This window comes from Aspergillus brunneoviolaceus (assembly GCF_003184695.1).
Source record: "Aspergillus brunneoviolaceus CBS 621.78 unplaced genomic scaffold BO95scaffold_15, whole genome shotgun sequence".
In the NCBI taxonomy this organism is placed as follows: domain Eukaryota; kingdom Fungi; phylum Ascomycota; class Eurotiomycetes; order Eurotiales; family Aspergillaceae; genus Aspergillus; species Aspergillus brunneoviolaceus.
In genome coordinates, this window is record NW_020290745.1 from 445,676 (window position 1) to 464,941 (window position 19,266).

The 19,266-nt window shown below is 49.4% G+C and overlaps 6 protein-coding genes across 6 annotated transcripts; 3 read left to right on the forward strand and 3 right to left on the reverse strand.

Annotated features, from left to right (window-relative positions):
• Positions 1 to 163: 163 nt before the first annotated feature.
• On the forward strand, positions 164 to 2,436 carry BO95DRAFT_440436 (putative oxysterol binding protein (Orp8)). The gene is made up of 6 exons (XM_025585967.1): positions 164 to 618; positions 679 to 755; positions 836 to 875; positions 932 to 1,001; positions 1,066 to 1,125; positions 1,187 to 2,436. Exons 1-6 carry the CDS (start codon positions 536 to 538, stop codon positions 2,135 to 2,137), a joined length of 1,281 nt encoding a protein of 426 aa, XP_025444915.1. The 5' UTR covers positions 164 to 535; the 3' UTR covers positions 2,138 to 2,436.
• On the reverse strand, positions 2,369 to 6,778 carry BO95DRAFT_440438 (condensin subunit YCS4). The gene is made up of 6 exons (XM_025585968.1): positions 6,419 to 6,778; positions 5,814 to 6,325; positions 5,640 to 5,763; positions 5,447 to 5,588; positions 3,005 to 5,383; positions 2,369 to 2,930 (listed from the first exon to the last, which is right to left on the reverse strand). The coding sequence occupies exons 1-6, from the start codon at positions 6,652 to 6,654 to the stop codon at positions 2,757 to 2,759; spliced, it is 3,567 nt and encodes a 1,188-aa protein (XP_025444916.1). The 5' UTR covers positions 6,655 to 6,778; the 3' UTR covers positions 2,369 to 2,756.
• Positions 6,779 to 7,126: 348 nt separating this feature from the next.
• BO95DRAFT_56953 (serine/threonine protein kinase CDC7) lies at positions 7,127 to 9,247 on the forward strand. The gene is made up of 5 exons (XM_025592064.1): positions 7,127 to 7,162; positions 7,290 to 7,603; positions 7,686 to 8,145; positions 8,229 to 8,289; positions 8,354 to 9,247. Exons 2-5 carry the CDS (start codon positions 7,333 to 7,335, stop codon positions 9,050 to 9,052), a joined length of 1,491 nt encoding a protein of 496 aa, XP_025444917.1. The 5' UTR covers positions 7,127 to 7,162; positions 7,290 to 7,332; the 3' UTR covers positions 9,053 to 9,247.
• BO95DRAFT_56993 (ubiquitin-specific protease OTU1) lies at positions 9,142 to 10,640 on the reverse strand. Its single transcript, XM_025592065.1, has 2 exons — positions 9,381 to 10,640; positions 9,142 to 9,168 (listed from the first exon to the last, which is right to left on the reverse strand). Exon 1 carries the CDS (start codon positions 10,439 to 10,441, stop codon positions 9,443 to 9,445), a length of 999 nt encoding a protein of 332 aa, XP_025444918.1. The 5' UTR covers positions 10,442 to 10,640; the 3' UTR covers positions 9,142 to 9,168; positions 9,381 to 9,442.
• Positions 10,641 to 11,342: 702 nt separating this feature from the next.
• BO95DRAFT_490801 (putative RSC complex subunit (RSC1)) lies at positions 11,343 to 14,424 on the forward strand (the record flags this gene model as incomplete). Its single annotated transcript, XM_025590624.1, has 4 exons — positions 11,343 to 11,518; positions 11,629 to 11,791; positions 11,891 to 13,231; positions 13,308 to 14,424. 4 exons carry the CDS (start codon positions 11,343 to 11,345, stop codon positions 14,301 to 14,303), a joined length of 2,676 nt encoding a protein of 891 aa, XP_025444919.1. The 3' UTR covers positions 14,304 to 14,424.
• A 1,049-nt stretch (positions 14,425 to 15,473) lies between these two features.
• Positions 15,474 to 19,136, reverse strand: BO95DRAFT_461224 (uncharacterized protein; the record flags this gene model as incomplete). The annotated part of the gene is made up of 5 exons (XM_025588802.1): positions 15,474 to 16,838; positions 16,924 to 17,045; positions 17,246 to 17,588; positions 18,569 to 18,981; positions 19,058 to 19,136. 5 exons carry the CDS (start codon positions 19,134 to 19,136, stop codon positions 15,474 to 15,476), a joined length of 2,322 nt encoding a protein of 773 aa, XP_025444920.1.
• Positions 19,137 to 19,266: the final 130 nt, after the last annotated feature.

Below are 19,266 nucleotides of genomic sequence, written 5' to 3' on the forward strand. Positions count from 1 at the left end.
CATTATCGTAGACCAAGCAAGGCTATATCCTTTTTGATTATATAAGAATAGTAGGCTATCATCGGAATTCTTAACAGTGACGTACGGACTGACCGCCGGAGGTTGCCCCCCGCCCTACTGGTATAAGAACGTCACCGCCTGGAGTCCAGTGCGCGCCCGCCGTCGGTGATTGTCCTAAGAAATCCCGGTACAAAGGGGTTATTGTCATTAGACCGTGCTGGTATCGACTCTCTCTTTTTGTGTCCTCCTGGCTGGTCCTTTTGTGCTTATCCTGCTCACAAGAAGCTCTTGCCCCTGGCTCTGCGGTCCTCTTCCTTTCTTCCAATTAATCTCGAGTTTTCGGGACCTGGTCGCAGCACTTTTGGGGGTGAGTCGACAAAGGGACAAACCAGCTTCCATCACCTCTTTCCCACTTGCTTTATACACGCCTACTTTCTCTCTCTCTGTCTAATCCTCGCCTATCGAATCACGCATATACTATAAATTTTCTCATTATATCTCGAATTTCGCAATTCAGCACGACCTCCCCTTCAACATGTCCGCCACATCCTCCCTTACATCTGAAAAGACACCAGATGATTCATCCAAGCTGAAGACGTTCTTGTCCATTCTCCGAAAGTATTCAGGCCATTTTAACCCCTAAATCTGATCGTACTGACTAGTGACCTCGTCCTCTAGGTTTGTCGGAGTGGCTGACATCGCCTCCGTCCGCTTCTCCTTGCCTGCACATCTCCTAGAGCCGACGCCCAACTTGGGTAGGTCGTTATCCTAGCCAGACGGCTAAATGCCCCCCTCGCGGCTGAGCACTCCATTAATTTATTACGAATGACTGCAGAGTACTGGAATTACTTGGATAGACCGGAGGCTTTTGCAAGGTCAGCGGATTGGGTTGCCCATCAATGGGGCTTGTTTTCTAACAGATCATGAACAGCATTGGGCAGTCGGATGATCCTCTGGGACGGATGCTTGAGGTTTTGAGGTTTTGGTTCACCAAGGACTTGGTATGTGTCATTCTCGGTTGCTGCTCAGCTTGATGTCAAGCCGTATCACTAAGTTTGATTACAGAAATACATCAAGGGCAAGCCCTGCAAACCCTATAATTCCACACTCGGAGAATTCTTCAGGGTGAGCCCGAACCGACGCAATTTGAGCTCTCGCTTTCATGTTAATCTAAAATCCTGCTCAGTGTACCTGGGACGTGCAAAGTACACTTCCAGAAGTTACACCGGCTTCCACTTCTAGTATCATAGACACGACTCCCAGCTCGACGGAAAGCGATGGCAAACGCGTCAAGGTATGCTACTTGACAGAGCAGACATCTCATCATCCTCCAGTATCAGCATTCTACATCGACTGTCCAGTGCGAGGAGTGACGGCTCGTGGTTTTGATCAAATTAGTGCCAAGTTTACAGGGACCAGCATACGAGTCACTCCGGGCCAACACAACTTGGGAATATTCATCAATATTCAGAGCAGGAACAACGAGGAGTATCAGTTGACTCATCCCGCTGCACATTTAGGTGGATTGTTAAGAGGAGCTCTGGCCGTTACAGTCTCGGATACGTGCTATATCACTTGCGCTGACACGCGCATCAAAGTCATTTTACGGTATCTGGAAGAGGGTTGGATTGGCCGTGCTCAGAACAGAGTTGAGGGCGTCATCTTTCGGTATGACCCTGACAGCGATACTATTACAAGGATCAAAGACGTACCTCATGGGGATATCCTTGCCAAGATCAGCGGTTCGTGGCACGGGCAACTTTTCTACACTATGAGTGGCTCGAACGATGCGAATTTATTAATTGACATCGCTCCTCTCTTTCCGGTTGCAAAGACCTTACCGCCTGATGAGGAGCAGCTCTCCAACGAATCTCGAAAGTTCTGGTCGGCGGTCACTGAGGCTATCTTGGACAAAAGATATAACCAGGCAACCAAGCTCAAGCAGGATATAGAGGAACGCCAGCGACAAAGGGCCGCTGAACGTCAGAAGATGAACGACACATGGCAGCCGCGGTTCTTCACTGGCGCCGTAACGCCTCTCGGTAAGCCTGAGTTAACCGATGAAGGAATGAGGGTAATTGAAGGATTATATAATCATGATTACAAGTTACAAGAGGGTGAAACAAAAGGTGCATGATCGCTAGAGCACCATGGACTGCCCAATGACCACAGTTTGGACAACTGGATACTGTGGATGCATTCGCCATGCCGCTTCAACATCGACGCCGTGTTATATGTCGTATGTGTGCCTTCACGTCCTTTGGAAAACGAAGACAAAGCATAGGTAGGGGCTGTCCATCGATCGGGTTGTCCACTGGAGGGATGCTGAGTTCGGCGGGTGTCATATATATAGTATAAGATTATTCCAGGTAGATAGACATTTCTAATATCACCATGTGGCGCAGTGAGTGAAAGATGCTAGGGCTGGACCACAACTGTCTCCCGTGGAGCTCTTTTCGCTGAGCGAAGATTAGTCATTAAAACTCAATCTAATCTTCACTGAGAACTGAAAGCGTAAAACCGCGGTAGATTGTTGCTGAGAAGTTCGACACCGAGAAGACACTAAAATCAAACCCCGAAAATAAGGGAAACGCCTTTCAAAAGTACCTGGTACCAAGATCGAGTGTACCTGACCATTTAGAACTCCATCCGAACCGGACCAATTACATAGGAGAACAATCCAAGAATGAGGAAGAGAGGATGGAAAAATGAAGCGGCATCGGAGCGGCATCGCTGCGAAAGATAGCACAGGCATCTCAGGCATTTGCAGTAACAACCTTATTGAAGCCTGCAGTCACTGTCCTGGTAATGTCCTCATTCTTGTGGGGAAGTAGAGACAGGGCATAAGCAACGTCGTTCCATTGGCGCTCAGTCTCGCATCTTGGCAGTCGAGCAGCTAGTTTCTCGGCAAGTTGTCGTGCATGTTTCTCCTGGTTCACGAGGCATTATTAGCATTTTTCCACGGCAAAGTGATGAAAAAGAGACATGATGCTTGGAGCTGTACCTTTTCGACGAAACCAACCAGGAATTTAACGATGCGTTTCAATGAAGTCTCCTCCAGGTTGCGTTCCGCGCTCAGCAGGCTGAACATGTCCACAAAGTGATTATAAACAGCGTTGTCCTTGGTGGCCAATTCCGTGAAGAACATACGTGCCAAGTCAGCAATTCTCTTATCCTCATCTTCGAGGCACTTGGCCATTTCGCCCAACTGCCCCTTGACTTTGACCTGGCCCGCCAAGATCAGGAACGTGAGAGTCATGAGGCACGTGCGCTTTACCGAGACATCGTCGTCATTCAAGCGACGATAGAGAAAATCAGTGTTCTCATCAATCAGGTGGTTGAAACAGACTGCCATGTCTCCAAGAGCGATAACGACATTACTGCGAACTATGGGGTCATCTGAACGCTCCATGATGGTGATTAAAAGTGGGAGATTTTTCTCGCAGTACTCCGCCGAAACACACATGAGCTTAGCCATGCAAAGAGTTGCCGCTGCTTGAAGGTCTCGGTCAGAATATATGTTGCTGTTGGCGCAGACCTCCGTGACCAAGGGGCCAAAATTGGAGAGCAGCGACTTATCCCCGTAGAGCAACTCCCTCTCACGAATATGAGCCATGGCGTCTGTGAAGTCGTCCTCCGTTGTCCCGCCAATAAGATCTAATTCATCCTCCCCCTCTTTGGAATCTTTGTGTACTGATGGTTGCGCAGGTTTGTTCTTTTCCTGTTCTGCCTTGCGGCGCTTAAAGTCAAGCTCACATAATTCCAGGTGAACGATTTGCTTGATCGCGATATGGCCGACAACAAAGAGCAGCTGTGACAAACCGGCGGGGGATGTCTTTGGCCCTGCTGCTTGGCTCTCGGTGGGATTGATGCCAAGCTGTTGTTCCTGTCCTTCACCAGGTGCTTGAGAACAAGACCTTTGAGCATGAGTCTGGAAGACAAATCTAGTCTTCCGTTTGAGAATGTCAGAACACAGCACATCTGGATGCTTCGATAGTGTATAGATGGCGCTAATAGCTTGCTCCGCCACTCCGTACCACTCTTTGCTCATTGATACAATCTCTATGATAGCCGCGAGGTTGGAAAGAACTGGATGATCATTCGCCAACTTAGGTATGCCAATATCTTTTGACTTTGCCTGACGGCCTGGCACCATCCGACGTAAAGCAGTGCATGTATATTTTGCAAGCACAAGGTCGGATCTTCCGAAAGTTCCAAGACCAATCCGTAGCATCGTCTCGAGCTCCTTAATGACAACCTCAGGGTCCGCCAAAGCCAGCATGCCAAGGACAATGATGGCTCCTCGACGTTGTGTCTTCGAGATTTCCTTCTTTTGCACGCCGTATACTTGCCACAACTTCGAAATGACGACTTCAGGTATGTGGCCTGCCTTCATCATGGTGCTCAATAACTGTTCTAGGCAAGTGAGCTCAGCAGGTGTTGCGCCAAAAGTCAAGCTGATCATATTCCGTGCAATGTAATTTGCAGCATCATTTGGACTGAACGAATCCGGTGCTTCGAAGAAAAGCCCCTTGTAGCAGTCGATCAGGTGGGTTTGGACTCCCTTGCCTTCATCACTGTTACCTTTTGTCCAGATAAGTCGCAGCATTCGGCGAATCCCACTACGGGAAGTCTCAACCTTGTAGGCATCAAGTACGACGAAGAAGTCCATGGCTTCAATAGCCTCACTTTTGTTCCTTGACGATAAGAGCTGAGCAACTGTAGCGGAGGCCACGTGAAGGACTTCAATGAAGCGGATGGCCTCGTTGTAATATTTTCTTGTTAACTGGAGTCGTGTGAGCAGTTCTGACGTTGCTGCCTGTTCCGCGGCATGTTTGATTGCTGCTGCTTTCTCTTCCTCAGTCAGACGTGTTGTTTTGGCTGGAGACTCTTCTGGCAACTGAGTTGCATCATCCAATAATACACTATCAACATGGGATGCATCACCACCTTCAAAGCCCTGTGTTTCAGGTGGTCTCAGCGCATTCAGCTCAGCATCTACTCCATCGAGCCGTGCTGCCCACTCTTTAAGTGAAAGCTGCCCTCCATGCATGACACCGAATGGATGGGTTGAGACCAATTTGGCGAGTAGTTTAATAGCGTTCCGTCGTACATTGCTGCTTTTGTCTTCCAGATTTCTCGCCGCCAGCTCTGCAACGGCATGCCGTCTTTTCGGAAATTTTTGCTCCAAATCGCAAATTCTCATATATACCTGAATGGCCCGGCATCTGCAGTAAGGATTAATGTCAAGAAAGCGTTCCTCTAGAACGTCGAAGAAAGCGTTTATCTGGGTTTTGTAATTATCGCCCCGTTCTTCTTGCCGACTGAGGTCGGATATCAGGTTTCCGCAGACTTCAATCACTGCGCATCTCAAGGTGTAGGCCTACATAGTAACATGAAAGTGTTAGAAAATTAGCGTCCTCGTCGGATTGATGAGAGGCCGAACCTCGCTGTCTAGCTGTTTAGCTAAGAGAGTCATCTGCTTGATGATCAACCGAGGTGCTAGCTCTGAGAGTTTAATGATGAAAGAGGAGACAGATTTCGGTCCGCGGGTGTCATTGGAATTGAACTCTTTGTTCCCAAGCTCCCTAGCTTCTGTCAGTAAATGCACAAGATGGGCAAGACAGCGAAACATCTACTTCAATATCTCATCCGAGAGTTGGGGGTAGTCATATTGTTCCGCGAGAATGTGCAAGAATTCTGCCATCGGTTCGGACAAGTGCTCAAAATATGTTAGGCTTTGTACAATAGATGTCTGGGCCCCTAGACGTTCGTATTAGCGGTAGCTATGAGCTTCAAGTCGAAAAGCCCACCAAATGCATGTCCGTGGTGTTTCACCGCGATGCAGAGGACCTTGAAGGCATGCATCCGAATGCTCATGCTCTTAACGCGCTGCTCACTCTCCAGAATCAGATAGATTGAGCGAGTGAACAGGTTGATGAACGTATCGCGGTCTGAAGTTGTCAAGAAGATCCTGCCCAATTTCAGTTTCATCACTTTGCACATGGTTTCCATCGCAGCTTGAATCTGTGCTGTCCAGTCCCAATTTCCATCCTTGGTATTGGCCTTAGATTTGGTAGATTTGCCTGCGCCTCTCCTGGCAGGAGCAGCCTCCGTTGGCTTTTCAGCGGCTTTGAGCTCAACAGCCGAAAAGGCCCACTGCAGTAGGAACCCGTACATCTCCAATAAGGTTTTATGCTGCTGGATTGCGTCCTGCTCGTCAGATTCGAGATCGCCATGGATAATATCTGCTTCTACCGAGAGGCCGGAAACGACAAGATCGAGGAGTTTGCTTAGAGTTCGGGTGGGGAAAAAGACGGAGTATCTATGGGAATATAAAGGATCAGGTCCAGACCCATGGGCAATGACAACTTTGAAATGAGGAGGGAAGGTGTTGGCTCGGTCGTTCAGGACATACTTCAATAGGAATTGCAATGAATCATAGAAAGATCCCCTAGCGAGACCTTCCGGATGCTCAGCAATGGCATCCACGATCGGATTAAGAACATTATCGATAACGACGGGCGACAATTGATCTGGGTCGGTTTCGCAGTCGAGCAGGTCGGGATCGGCATCGAGCGTAGGCACGGAGGCGGGATCGCTCAAATAAAATTTAAGCGAGTCATTAATGTCGAACTGAATGCGATATTCCATATTGGGTGACGAGCGAGGGAGGTCCTCGCAGGACACGCGACTTCAGTGGACAAAAGAGGGCAAGGTGAATGAGAAATCCTTATTGCGAAGAATGGTGATACTTCAGGTGGGGAAATGGAAGGACAGAAAGGGGGGGGGAAGGGAAAAGAGGAAAGGCGAGCCCGAGAAACCAGGCGGCGACAGGCGGGCGTGAACCCGTAGTTTGTTTGTATTTTTCCCATTTGGGGGTGTTGATAAGGGCACGGGCACACACTGCACTACGCCCTGTCGGAGTACTCGATAAGTTACAATATCAGGTTGAATGGGTGACACGTACCATTTTTGCCTCTTTGGGTAGGCGGTATGATATGATCGGGAAACCGGGCACACTTCTCCCGTTACAAGTACGTATATACAAACAACTCACCATACCGGAACGGGTATTTATTCTGTACCGCTGAGACGGTGTTGAGCAGCCCTGATGGAGCATCTCGGACCAAACCCTCCCCCCCCCGATCTCTGACTACTGGTAAGTACAGTACTAATCCGCGACGAAACATAGATCAATCCTCAACACGAGAAGCTGTGTGCTCTTTTGTCATCACTTATCTCTTTCCTGGAGTTGAACCTGCTATCCCGACTAAGCCTTGGCCCAGACTTCGCAGTCGCGCCAACTATTGCCGCGGGCGCTTTGGTGCAATGTCCGCCTTACACGCAGCGCCGACTGAATTTTTTGGTGTTCAGCGGCCAGAACCATCTGGCTCAGTCTACGATTATGAACACCGGGATGGGATCGTGACAAATAGCGAGTCGTCCCTGGAGAATATGCCAGATGAGAATGGCTTGGAAGAATTTGACCCCCATGATGAGGAAGACGTTGACGATTCCGTAAAAGAGGATATGAAGCGATTGGAAGACACATTCCCAGGCATATCTGATCGCTTTCGGCTGGTCAATCGAATAGGTGAAGGTATGGTGTGAATTAACTGGTTATCCTACGATGTTTCCGGTTGTGTCTGAGAACCCTCTGACTCGGTACGAACCTCAACTAGGGACGTTTTCGACTGTCTACAAAGCGGAGGATCTTCTTTACGACCACTATCAAAATGACTGGGACACATTCCAGCACATCCGAGATGACAACTTGACCAACCTTCCAACGAAGCGACGCCGGGTCGAAGGAGAAAGCAATCGCATATTCTCTGTGAAGCGACGAAGACCGCGATACGTTGCTTTGAAGAAGATTTATGTCACAAGCAGTCCGCTACGCATTCAGAACGAACTTGAATTACTGCATGATCTTCGGGGTTGCCGTTCAGTATGTCCATTAATCACTGCGTTCCGCTATCAGGATCAAGTCGTAGCAGTCTTGCCCTTCTTTCCGCACACCGATTTCCGTATCCAATATCGTACATTCATGGTTGCCGACATGCGACATTACTTCCGATCCCTGTTCACCGCTTTACATTCAGTCCACAAGCATAACATTCTCCATCGTGACATAAAGCCGACGTAAGAACTTGCGTTCCGATGCCCAGCCCCATTGCCTTGGACCTTTCGGTGCTTTGATAAGGTACTGATCATCACGTTTTCAGTAACTTTCTTTACAATCCTGAACTCCGCGAGGGTGTACTAGTGGACTTCGGTCTTGCAGAAGTAAGTACAGGCGCCCTCACAGTCGCCCATGGCACGTGCTTCAATTGCTGATGCACTTTCGCAGCGCGAGGGCTCGGAGTACACTGGTACTTGCTTGTGTGCGAATTCTAGCCAGATACGTCGCAGTCGATTCTTTCAGAGCTATTACTATACTAATTGCGCATCGTCTCTGAATAATACATCTGTGGGGTACCCAAAGAACGACTCCCGGCCTTCGAGGCGCGCCAATCGAGCAGGAACCAGGGGTTTCCGCGCACCCGAAGTTCTTTTCAAATGCACTTCACAAACTACCAAAATTGATATGTGGTCAGCTGGCGTCATTCTTTTGACGTTACTCGGTCGTCGATTTCCGTTTTTCAACTCAGCTGATGATGTCGACGCTATGATCGAGATGGCAAGCATCTTTGGCACACGCCGCATGAAAATTGCGGCAGCCATGCATGGGCAGATTTTCGAAACCAACATCCCAACTATAGGAGAAAAGGGTTATAGCTGGGAGAAGCTGGTGAAATGGGCGAGTTGCGTGGAGGAGCTGACTGAGAGCGAAAAACAAGCCACCCGTCTCTTGGCTGGACTCATGGAGCTGGACCCTAACAAGCGTTTCAGTGCTAAAGAGGCCTTGCAACACGAGTTTTTCACTGATCCCATAGATCACGATGTGGAGTGGGGTGGAAATCCGGATGATAGCGGAGATACCGGCGAGGAGGGTTATAGGGAGGATGATGAGGCAGATGATGCAGCAGATGAGGTAGCAATGATATGATATCCTCGAAGGGGGGAGGGGCAGATGTACGGTAATGGCAATGAATTTTCATGAAGCACCCCCGCTCCACCACAAAGAGATCACCAGCTACCGGGCCACTCAGATTTCCCATAAACCTTTGGAGTCCGTAATCAGAATCAGAATGAGCAATTCGGGGGTAAACAGGAATGACAAGAGGCGAAAACAACCCCACGACTCGTGACAACTAACTCCGGACAACGCTTAAAAGAGTTCGAGGTCTGAAGCAAACGATCTCAAGGGTGGTAGGGTGTCTACTTGCCCACAAGTGCCGAGTAAGGGGAGGTCATGGGAATAGGTGCCAAGCTACTTTGAATCTAGGTTTCAGCGAAGCATACGCAAGTCGATACTCGGCGAGGATTCTCGTCGCTTTCAGTCAGCTTCTCCGAAATCGACATGCCCAGTCTGTTCTGCATGCTGTGTAGCGCCTCTTTCGCCCACAAAAGTTCTACCGCACGTATTGCAGCGCAGACGAAACCCTGCAGTATCCGTGTAATAATGCCGCTCTTGCAGAACCTTGCACAAGGCCAGGGACTTTTTCAGGACCAAAGGGTCGTTGGCGTCAAAAACTTTGGTATCGAAATCGGCGGGGACATCTGCATGGGTATACGGCGGACTTGAAGGCGACAGGGCAATAGTATCGTAGTGGATGCCCGAATAGACCACGATGCACCGCATTGAGGGGCCCTCGTTAAACGAATCGACCCGCAGGGTTTGCACATCAATCGAGCAAATCTCAATATCAAAATGTTTACTCAATATGCTGAGCTCGATGCCCCCGCCCCAAGAGTCCTCATTCTGGATCCATTGACAGTAGTCGTCCGGCTTTTTTTCCAGCACCGCCTCGGTATATAGGTCCGGGTTTGCCTGTATAGTCTGCGCAACAACAGATCGTAACTCAGTCATCACATCCACCCCAGCCATGGTCGCGCTACTGATGGCGCGGAATAGGCACGAGTTATCGTCAGGCATGATCCGGAGGACGAAGGTACCATGATGTTCCGGTGATGGAATCTCCGGCGGGTCATCGGAGCCCTCATTCGAAGTCTTGTCAGCGAGCAGCCCGTTCAACGGTTGTTGCCGATCAGTAGTAGTCTCGTGTTGATCGCGGCTCATGTCAGAGGGGAGGCTGCCTTCTTTGCTCGTGACAATTAACTGTTCCCCATTCAGAGTCATCCCCAGGTCGGATAGTTTCCGGTTAGGTGGGAAGCCCTCTAACGAAAGAGGCTTGATTTGTGGATACCCATATTTCACGTCGTAGTCTGATAGTCCGGTTGACTCTGTGATTTGTCTGCGGAGTACATCGACATTTGCTTCGTCATCTAGAGAAACGGTCGACTGTCCAGTCGGACCGCGTATTCGGATTCTCATTGTGGCTCGAAGCGAAGACAGAAGAACAAGTATGTGTATATCTAGATGGCATTTGACCACTAGCTGGGCAAAGTAGTCTTGTAGCACTAGTCTGAGTTGATCAGATGTTGCTATGAGTTTTATGGATAAGCATTTATATAAGTAGGTTGAGGTAGGTCAGGTAACTTATCCCTGGTTGACTGGAAGGTGGGGCATGGCTGGCGGGTGCGCATCTGCTGAAGTCGCTGGCGGCAAGTTGCACGATCAAACTCGGCCCTAGGGTTTTTTTCCTATCACTTGAGCGCTAGTCAATAGTATACTTGATTTCGATTCAACCGCAAAGCTTTCTTGCTGGGCGTATGCAGGAGGACCTGGGCAATTTCAAGAGGAGATGCCAGCCATGAAGCCTGAACTTCCAGCTACCAATTAAAGCAGCGCGGAGGCTTGGAGCCAAAATTGTGCAGCCAAATCCTAAACTGTATCAGTACTCTTATTTGGTTTGAGAAGTAGACTACAGTACAACCAGCGGGAGGCAAGGATATAAGATAATCTATTAACCGATCGGATTTCCCCCAAGATTTCCTAGAGGGCAGGATATATCGCTCGCTGGCTATGTGTTTTGATCAGTTTGCATACTTGTGAAACGGTATCTTACTATAGGGGACAGTGTCGTTCTATCTTTCACAGGCGTATTACAGTATTTAAGCTGTTATGATACACATTGGCTGACTCAGCATAGTTGGTGAATGAATCTCGCCCTTCCTGCTTCTTTCTCTCCTTGTTCTATGATCGCATCCTCTTCATATCACCCTCATTTGCTGAATCCAAAAAAAACCCTTTTTTCACGCTGGTGGTAGTATATTCCATTCGGCTTGGTCCTGACTTGCGGTTCTTCTCTCCGTGGCCTCGGCTATCTCGAAAGATGGAGCCAAACATCTCCGAGCCGTCGCAAGCGCAACCTGCTGCTGAGGAGCCGGTGAAGTCCATCGAAGGCGATGGCAAACGCGATGGCTCGGTCGCAACTAGCACTGTTTCTGACGAACAACTGAGATCTATGATGGATGTTGTCATGGCGATTTATGAATTCAGAGAAGAGGAGTGAGTCCGGTCATCTTGTCACAGCTTCATTCCACCATTTGTGCGCTGTGTATCGCATATTATCCCCCAGCATTTCAGCTAGCTAACTGACTAATTCACAATCAACGCAGTGGCCATGATCCGTCCAAGTTGTTCCAACGCAGCGTCAATAAACGCCTTGTTCCTGACTATTATGACATTATTAAGGAGCCGATGGCACTCAGCATTCTGAAGCAGAAGATCAACAAACGTGAATATAAGGAATTCGCTGATTTTGTGCGCGACTGCGCACTGGTATGTAGTACTATTGTTATCTTGTGATTCATGCATCAATCCTGTGCTTCTTCCACGAGGAGTAATGTTTGGCGGGAACTGACATGACTTTGGCACTAGATCCCCCATAATGCACAGACTTATAACCGCCCTAAGTCTCAGGCTTACGAAGATGCCCTCGTCATCAAGGATGTCTTCGTTGCCGAGTTTGAGAAGTTGGTGAAACAAGGCATTATCTCTGCAGAGGATGCCGAACTCCCCGACCTCGGGGAGATACCTGAAGCAGACCCTCTCCCTGAAGAGGATGAGGAGGAAGATGATGACGATGACGACGACGACGAGGAAGAGGATTCTGACGAAGAAAGTCGGCGCAAAAAGAAAAGGGGACCTCGTGCAGGCAGCAAACGTGATACGGGGAAAGATGATGGCCAAAAGTCCAATGAGCCGGAAGTAAGGAAGAAGAGAGGCAGACCACCGCGTGTCGATACCCCTATGGAGGCCAGGATCAAAGCTGTTCTAAAAGGCATCCGAAAGCTAAAAGGGCCCAACAATCAACTCAAAGTGCGACACTTCGAACGCTTACCCGACAAGGCCATGTATCCGGATTATTATGTTGAAACCAAGGAACCGATTGCCATCGATATCATCAAGCGCAAGTCGAAAAGAAAGAAATACAATTCGGTAGACCATTTCATGAGAGACATGGAACTTATGTTCAACAACGCGAAGGCCTATAATCAACCTGACAGTCAGATCTACAAGGATGCCGTTGATTTGCAATTGGAAGCACGAAAGCTTGCCGACCTTGAGAAGAAGAAGCCAGACAGCGAGTACCTGATGGAGGATGGACGTCTGCCGTTGCCGGAAGGAATTCTTCACAAGTCGGAATTATGGAGGGTCGGCGATTGGGTCCATATACAGAACCTTAATGACGTGACGAAGCCTATTGTGGCGCAAATATATCGCACATGGCAGGATTCAGAGGGAGAGAAATGGGTCAATGCTTGTTGGTACTATCGCCCCGAACAAACGGTCCATCATGTGGAGAAGCACTTCTACCCCAACGAGGTGGTGAAAACAGGACAATACCGCGATCATCGGGTTGAAGAGATTGTCGATAGATGCTTTGTCATGTTCTTCACCCGTTACAATCGCGGACGGCCTCGAGGCCTACCTCCCAACAAAGATGTCTACGTTTGCGAAGCCCGCTACAATGAAGAGAAGCATAAACTGAACAAGATCAAGACTTGGGCTAGTTGTCTCCCTGATGAGGTCAGGGAAAAGGACTACGAGATGGACTTGTTCGAAGCTCCCCGACGGATCAAAAAGATCCCAAGCCCCATCAAACACTTGCTCAGGACTGATGCAACGGAAACCGATGATCTTCCAAAGCCAACATGGGGAGCTGAGAATGCACCGCCTGTTGTTGGCGCGGTTCATCGCCGCCCGCGTGATGAGAACGTAGGGCCCCTCCAAACATCTCACTTGGCGTCAATTGTGAGGGGAAAAACTACTGACCCTATTATCTTGATCCTAGGAATCACCACCTCCGGAGCCCACGCCTTCTCCACCCCCGTCATTACCTCAGCCAGCTTTGCCCTCAGCTCCACTTCGGCAGTCATCGATTAGCCAAATCCCTCCACGGTCCAGTGTAGAGAATCAAGGCACCGGTGCCGCGGCGAGCGCATTGCCTGCTACGGCTCGCTCGCCAGCTGTAGCCATACCTCCAACTCAGAGCTCGCCAGCCCCGGGCCCTCCGATGGCTTTTTCTCAGCCCCAAATTCCTCCGACTCAGCCTTCTCAGCATGGGTTACCGAGAAGCTCCAGCGGGTTCGTGCCGCAGACCCCACACCCTAGCGCCTACCAAGCTCCGGCTGTGTCCCATCATTTCTCGGCCGCCCAGTCAACCCCTTACATGCCGTATCAAGGAAACCGTCTACATGGATCTACGATGACAACCTTTAATCCTAATGCACCTCGTCCCATCGAAGTCTTCCATCTGAGTGATACTGCAAACGCCGCCATACCCGCAAATGTCCGCGAACAGTTCCACTGTGATGACCAAGGTCATATCCTCTTCTTCTCGACCCCACCTCTAGACATCATTTCATCCTATCAGCAGAAACTGGGACATTCTCTCAAGTATCTGGCTGCAAAGGAGGAGCGGCGCAGACTAGTGGAGACCAAGAAACGCAAAGGGACGCAGGATCAAGCGGGACAGGCATTAATTGTCAAGCGCCCCCGAGCAGATGAGAAAGTTGCTCTTGAAACTCAAGTGGAGATGCTCACAGTCAAGGCTTGGGACACCATGACAAGTCAAATTGTGGCAGGCACGGACAAGCTCTATGAAATTGTGTATCAAAATGGAGAAAGTGTTAGGCGAGCAGATATCAAGGCACATGAACAGCGGAGAATAGCCGATCGAGTCTCGCACGAGAAGACAGCGCATATCCAATCTCACTCACAGAACGCACTGTTTGTTAGCCTTAAAGGTAGTGCCATGTATATGTCTGACGTTGACACGAAAAGCTGACGAAAAGAAACGCTCCCTTATGAGCCACTGTTGACTACTCGGCATACATTCGGAATGGTGGACCGAAAACAAACCAAAGTGTTCTGGTCGAGTAAATTGTGGCTAAATAGGCGAATTTCTGAATTGGGCGTTGATAAGTATTATGAGCTATTGATGTATACGTTCATAAGTCTAATCAATCATGACCAGGGTCGTCATGGTCATGCTTACCTCGTCCCAGATAGTGATTGTATAGTAAAATTATGTCTGCTTCTTCCACACCCATCCCTACCCCACTTTGCTACATCAACAACTCATGGCATCTCGACAGAACCAATTCCACTGGAGAAAACAGCAGAAGGGACAGACAGATGTCGTACATTCATCGATCACCCACATTTTCATACTTACGTGGTCGAAATATCAGCATTGGATTCGCAAGCAAAGGAACAAACGAGAAGAATTATCAAAATGATAATAGAAAACACAAACCTATAAATATGGCAAACGAGCTAGGAGCGTAACCCATAACACCATATTGACTGTTGGCTGCAGGCTAGTAGACTAGAATTAGAAGACAAGCACAGATCGTGAGAGACAAGCATGCTTCGAAGAGGAAAATGATATATGCCAGTAGAATGTACACTAGGTGAAGAGAATAATGATAATGCTGCTGCCCCGAAAGATCACCCAATGAACCTTGTGCATATTGCATTTTGTCGGAATTTAGAAGTGCCATGTGATGTAGTGATATGGCGTAATGAACAATGGGAGAGACCAAAAGGCCAGGATAGAGAAGAATGATAGGGGGAAAGATCAAGCGGGGAGTCACAAGCAGAATTGGGAACAACCTGGCCTCGTTACAAAACATCCCTTGTCTAACAGATCATATAATGCGGCGAAATGGCGAATCTTAGAGGCAGATGCAGTATAACTCCAGAAAAAGTTCAACAGTTCTATGAAAAATTCCCTCCAACATTTCTGTGTAGTCTTGAAACACGTCATAAATGGACCGGGGCATGAACTGGTACCCACCTGTGATGCTAGCTCGTTCTTCTGTGCGAAAGGGCTTGCTGAATTCAGGCTTCCAAATACAAGTTCGATTCCATTTTTTCCACGGAAGGATTGATGGGGCATAGAATCGATTATTAGGCATCGGCAGTAGATTGACTGCGATAATGTTTCAGCGATTTAAGGCTGGAACTCTGGGTTGTTCGTGGAAGTCGGCTCATCGTCATTTGAATCCGCCTTGTGAGAATCCCAAGAACTGCTGTTTCGCTTGTTGTTCTCTTCTTCTTCCATGGAGAAAACCAAGTCACTTTGCTCTTCGTCAATCTTGCTGGTACTGACCGGCGATGAGATGGTACGATCCAGACGGCTGCTAGGGCCTGCAGATGCCGAATGGCGAGGGGGACCGGGGTGTAGAGACATGCCACTGAGCTGTTGAGAGATCATGGACATCGACGGTTGGCGAGGGGCACTCGACACGAACGGAGAGATGTCTCCAGAGATCTGCCGGCTGCCGATTGGGCCCAGGCTCGGGCTGGTGCCTAGATTCAACGAAGACTCCCGCAAAGGTGAGCCAATGTGTGTCAGAGACGCACTACCATGGGCGTCTTCCTCTCGCTTCTGCCGCTGCTTGGCAAACAAAGCCCCGAATCGGGATGGGCTGGAAGCCAAGGGAGAGCCCACTTTGGAAAAACTGGTGCCAGTCATGCCCAGTCCGCTGAGCTCGCGATGGCTCGAACTCAGATCATGATCGGTGCGCGAGAGGCGCCGAAGTCGCTCCTGCGGGGTAAGAACATCGTCGTGTAAGTTGATCGGCAGATAGTCTTCTTCCATTGGAAAATTGCTATCGTCCCAGTCATCCAGAGCGGTGGGTCGTGGCACACTTGCCGAGAGCATTCGTGTCTTGATGGGGCGTTGGGAATGAAGGAAGCGGGGGCCCATTCCATCTTCTGGTAGGGTAGGGGGCGATGACCCAATGAAAGATGATTTCCTGAGATCGGATCCGTAAGCCGTGTCCCGAAGGGTTCGAAGGGCATCTGATGGTGCGCCCATTCGTTGTGCTGGAGGCGACAGTTCTAACCCGAATTTCGAAGGCATGGAAGCCGCAACCGGGCCATACCGAGCCGCGTGCGAAATGCCTTGGCTGTCAAACGACGCGGGAAGGGGAGCATCCAGTGCAGTCAGATGGCGGTGATTTGGTGACATGGGATATCGTACATCGTCGACAGGCGACCCGTACTTGGAATTAGTGTCGGATGTCAGTCCAGTATCGATAGTAGGAATCGCATCATAGGGCAACGGTTGCGGTGGTGGTGACTGGGGCGGAAGCTGAGGGGCATATCTTGGATCATGGCCGTTCATCCGCTGCTGCGACAAAACAGAGTTGGTCAAGGCAGAATCCTGGTTCACGTAGGCTTGCGGATTAACACGACCACCCAAATTTAGGTGACCACCACCCAGTCCCATTCCTGGGTTGGGGCGGTTGACACGTCGGCCGTCGGGCAGAATATGCGCCAGCGCACACTTCGCTCCGAATTTGCAGTTACCCTATATCCAAAGCACAAGCTGTCAGCCGTGGGAGGAAATTCTGGAACACACAAGGCTCATGATAGGCGGCCTAGCTATCTAATACCTTGGTGAAATATTTACAAGGCGCATAGTCTATTGCTGCATCAGTGGAGTGAAGGAAGGGACATGCAGGCCCGGCCTGGCAAGCACCCTGGCGGAAGAATTTGCAAGGCACATGCTTGGTATCTGAGTAGGGGCAGTTGTAAAAGCATTAGCGATTGATCATCCATGGGGGGGAAGTGTAATGAAATTGATGACAGAGAAGCACAAGTGAAAGGCAACAAGCCGAATGCAATGCCCTCAATTATGCCGTATATGAAGAAGTGCGGGGAGGCAAAGGGAGCAGATCGGTTTGCGGGGATGGGAACGAGACATATATGACTTACTGCTTTGATTGGGAGGACTGCGGGCAGCCATGTCGAAGCCGGAGGGATTGCGGGAATGACCGTTCTGGAGTGATTGAGGACCGGAGGGGACCGGGAGAGGCGCGCGACCTTTCATGCCACTCAAAAAGTGATTTGAGGTGCGAGTCGAAGAGTGGGAAACCGGAGCGACGGTGGCGGTGAAAGAAGGACAGATAGAGGAAGAAGAGGGGGCGAAGGTGGAGGAGGAAGCGGTGGTGGTAGGGTAAATTGGAGTGGTGGTGATGGTGGTGGTGGTGGTGTTGGTGGTGTTGGAAGGAGGGGAAGAAGGTTGAATAGGCGGAGAAGGGCTGCGGGATGCCGACAGCTGCATCGCCAAGGTGGGCAAAGGTGATGGCAGCGCAGCAACACACGCAAGGAGATCCGAAAAACCGCCGGAGGATTATCGGACAAAGATAGGAAGTTGGTGAGGGAAGGGTGGTGGGAATGGCTAGGGAAGGAAGGAAAAAACAACTAGGTTGAACGGTCCTACAGTACTCGCTCGTACTTCAGTCTGAGCGAGCGGATGAAGTCCATCCTCGGGATGATCAAAGGAGAGGGAAATCCGTGGGCGGTGAGCCGCCGAAAAAAAAAAAAGTGTAATTGCAATAACTAAGTTACTGGTTATTACTAGATAGAGAGTACTTCGTAGACTACTAGTGTTGATGACTCGTACAGCATGTATGTACAGTATGGTATACTTCATACAGTAAAAGAAAAAGGGAAACCCTTAAAAAAGCGGGCAAATGAATCTACCAGACACAATGCCAGATTGGACTTAATACTGTACCAGTACCATATAATAACTATGTATCACGAGAATCTCCTCTTCCTCTTCCTCCTCCTCCTCCTCCTCCTCTTTCTCTTTCTCTTCTTCTTAGTGTATGCAAGTTCTCCTTAAGTAGCCTGGCCTATACTTGCCTGTCGGTGCTACATACAGAATACAGTCAAGAATCCAACATTTTCAGATGACTTCAATATATTATACTGACGAATGAACGTCCTTCAGAATTAGCGGAGACTCAAACTTACAAGGTACTGTACATATCAAGTTATCGAAAAACAAAACGATACTGATAGAGTGCAGTATTAAGCTGCCACGAACCCGTAAGTCAGTTTGCACACATGTGCTTTCTCAAGACCAGGGATCGACCGCCGCCCTTCCACCCTGCCTCTTCACTAACTTTCTTCACGAGCTCGAGTGATCAAGTGATCGGCGTAACGGGGGCCCTTCTAATCCTAGAGATTCCTGCATAGTCACCAATTAGAACCATTCAAGGCTGGAAATGAGACCATGATCCCCCATACCCAGAGCTCTTCCCAAGCTGTGTCGCCTGGCAACGCATCCAAGCACCTTCGCCATAGGTCACGGCAGATCCGAGCACGACTGCTAGCGTGTTTTTTCCAGCGCTTCCAATCTTCTTCGGCACGTGCTCTTGTCATATGCACGGGCACGGGCATCGAAGCATTCCCCTCCATTGTGAGCCAGATTTTCCGGGTTGTTGCTTGATCTCGACCAAGTCGATCCACATCTCGACGAAGCTCAGACAGTAAAGGTTTCGCATGGAGGGCTGCGAGCTCCATGCGGACCTTTTTCTTGTGGATCTGAAGACTGGAAAGCTTGCCCTGAGCTTTCTCAATGTGCTCATCCAGGGTTACGAAGGTTTCCGATGTGACCTCGTTGGGAGCTTCTTGTAAAGCGTGATACACGACTTGTTTTCCTATAGATGAAGAGAGCCCTCAAGTTCAGTGCTGTTCAAAACTCATCGACACGAGATCGAGTTGATCTACACTTACCCGCTGTCTGTCCTCCAATCTGCTTGTCGTGCCACAAGTCTCGTAATGCTCTGGCGGCATACGCTGTGGAAGATGCCATGGCGCGAGAAATGAGCTCAACTACACCCAACAGAATCTAGTTTAGGACTTACCCTTGGTAACCGCTGTGTGTAGGTTGGCTGATATCTCGATAGCCTGCCTCATTTCAGCAGGAGCAAGTCTGGCCACTT

Coding starts and splice junctions, on each gene's coding strand:
- BO95DRAFT_56953 (XM_025592064.1), top strand. CDS start 7,333: ATGTCCGCCTTACACGCAGCGCCGACTGAATTTTTTGGTGTTCAGCGG. Junction 8,146..8,228: donor CATCGTGACATAAAGCCGAC/GTAAGAACTTGC, acceptor TCACGTTTTCAG/TAACTTTCTTTACAATCCTG. Junction 8,290..8,353: donor TGGACTTCGGTCTTGCAGAA/GTAAGTACAGGC, acceptor GCACTTTCGCAG/CGCGAGGGCTCGGAGTACAC.
- BO95DRAFT_440436 (XM_025585967.1), top strand. CDS start 536: ATGTCCGCCACATCCTCCCTTACATCTGAAAAGACACCAGATGATTCA. Junction 1,002..1,065: donor TTTGGTTCACCAAGGACTTG/GTATGTGTCATT, acceptor GTTTGATTACAG/AAATACATCAAGGGCAAGCC. Junction 1,126..1,186: donor CACTCGGAGAATTCTTCAGG/GTGAGCCCGAAC, acceptor AATCCTGCTCAG/TGTACCTGGGACGTGCAAAG.
- BO95DRAFT_56993 (XM_025592065.1), bottom strand. CDS start 10,441: ATGAGAATCCGAATACGCGGTCCGACTGGACAGTCGACCGTTTCTCTA.
- BO95DRAFT_440438 (XM_025585968.1), bottom strand. CDS start 6,654: ATGGAATATCGCATTCAGTTCGACATTAATGACTCGCTTAAATTTTAT. Junction 6,326..6,418: donor TCATTGCAATTCCTATTGAA/GTATGTCCTGAA, acceptor ATATTCCCATAG/ATACTCCGTCTTTTTCCCCA. Junction 5,384..5,446: donor CTAAACAGCTAGACAGCGAG/GTTCGGCCTCTC, acceptor GTTACTATGTAG/GCCTACACCTTGAGATGCGC.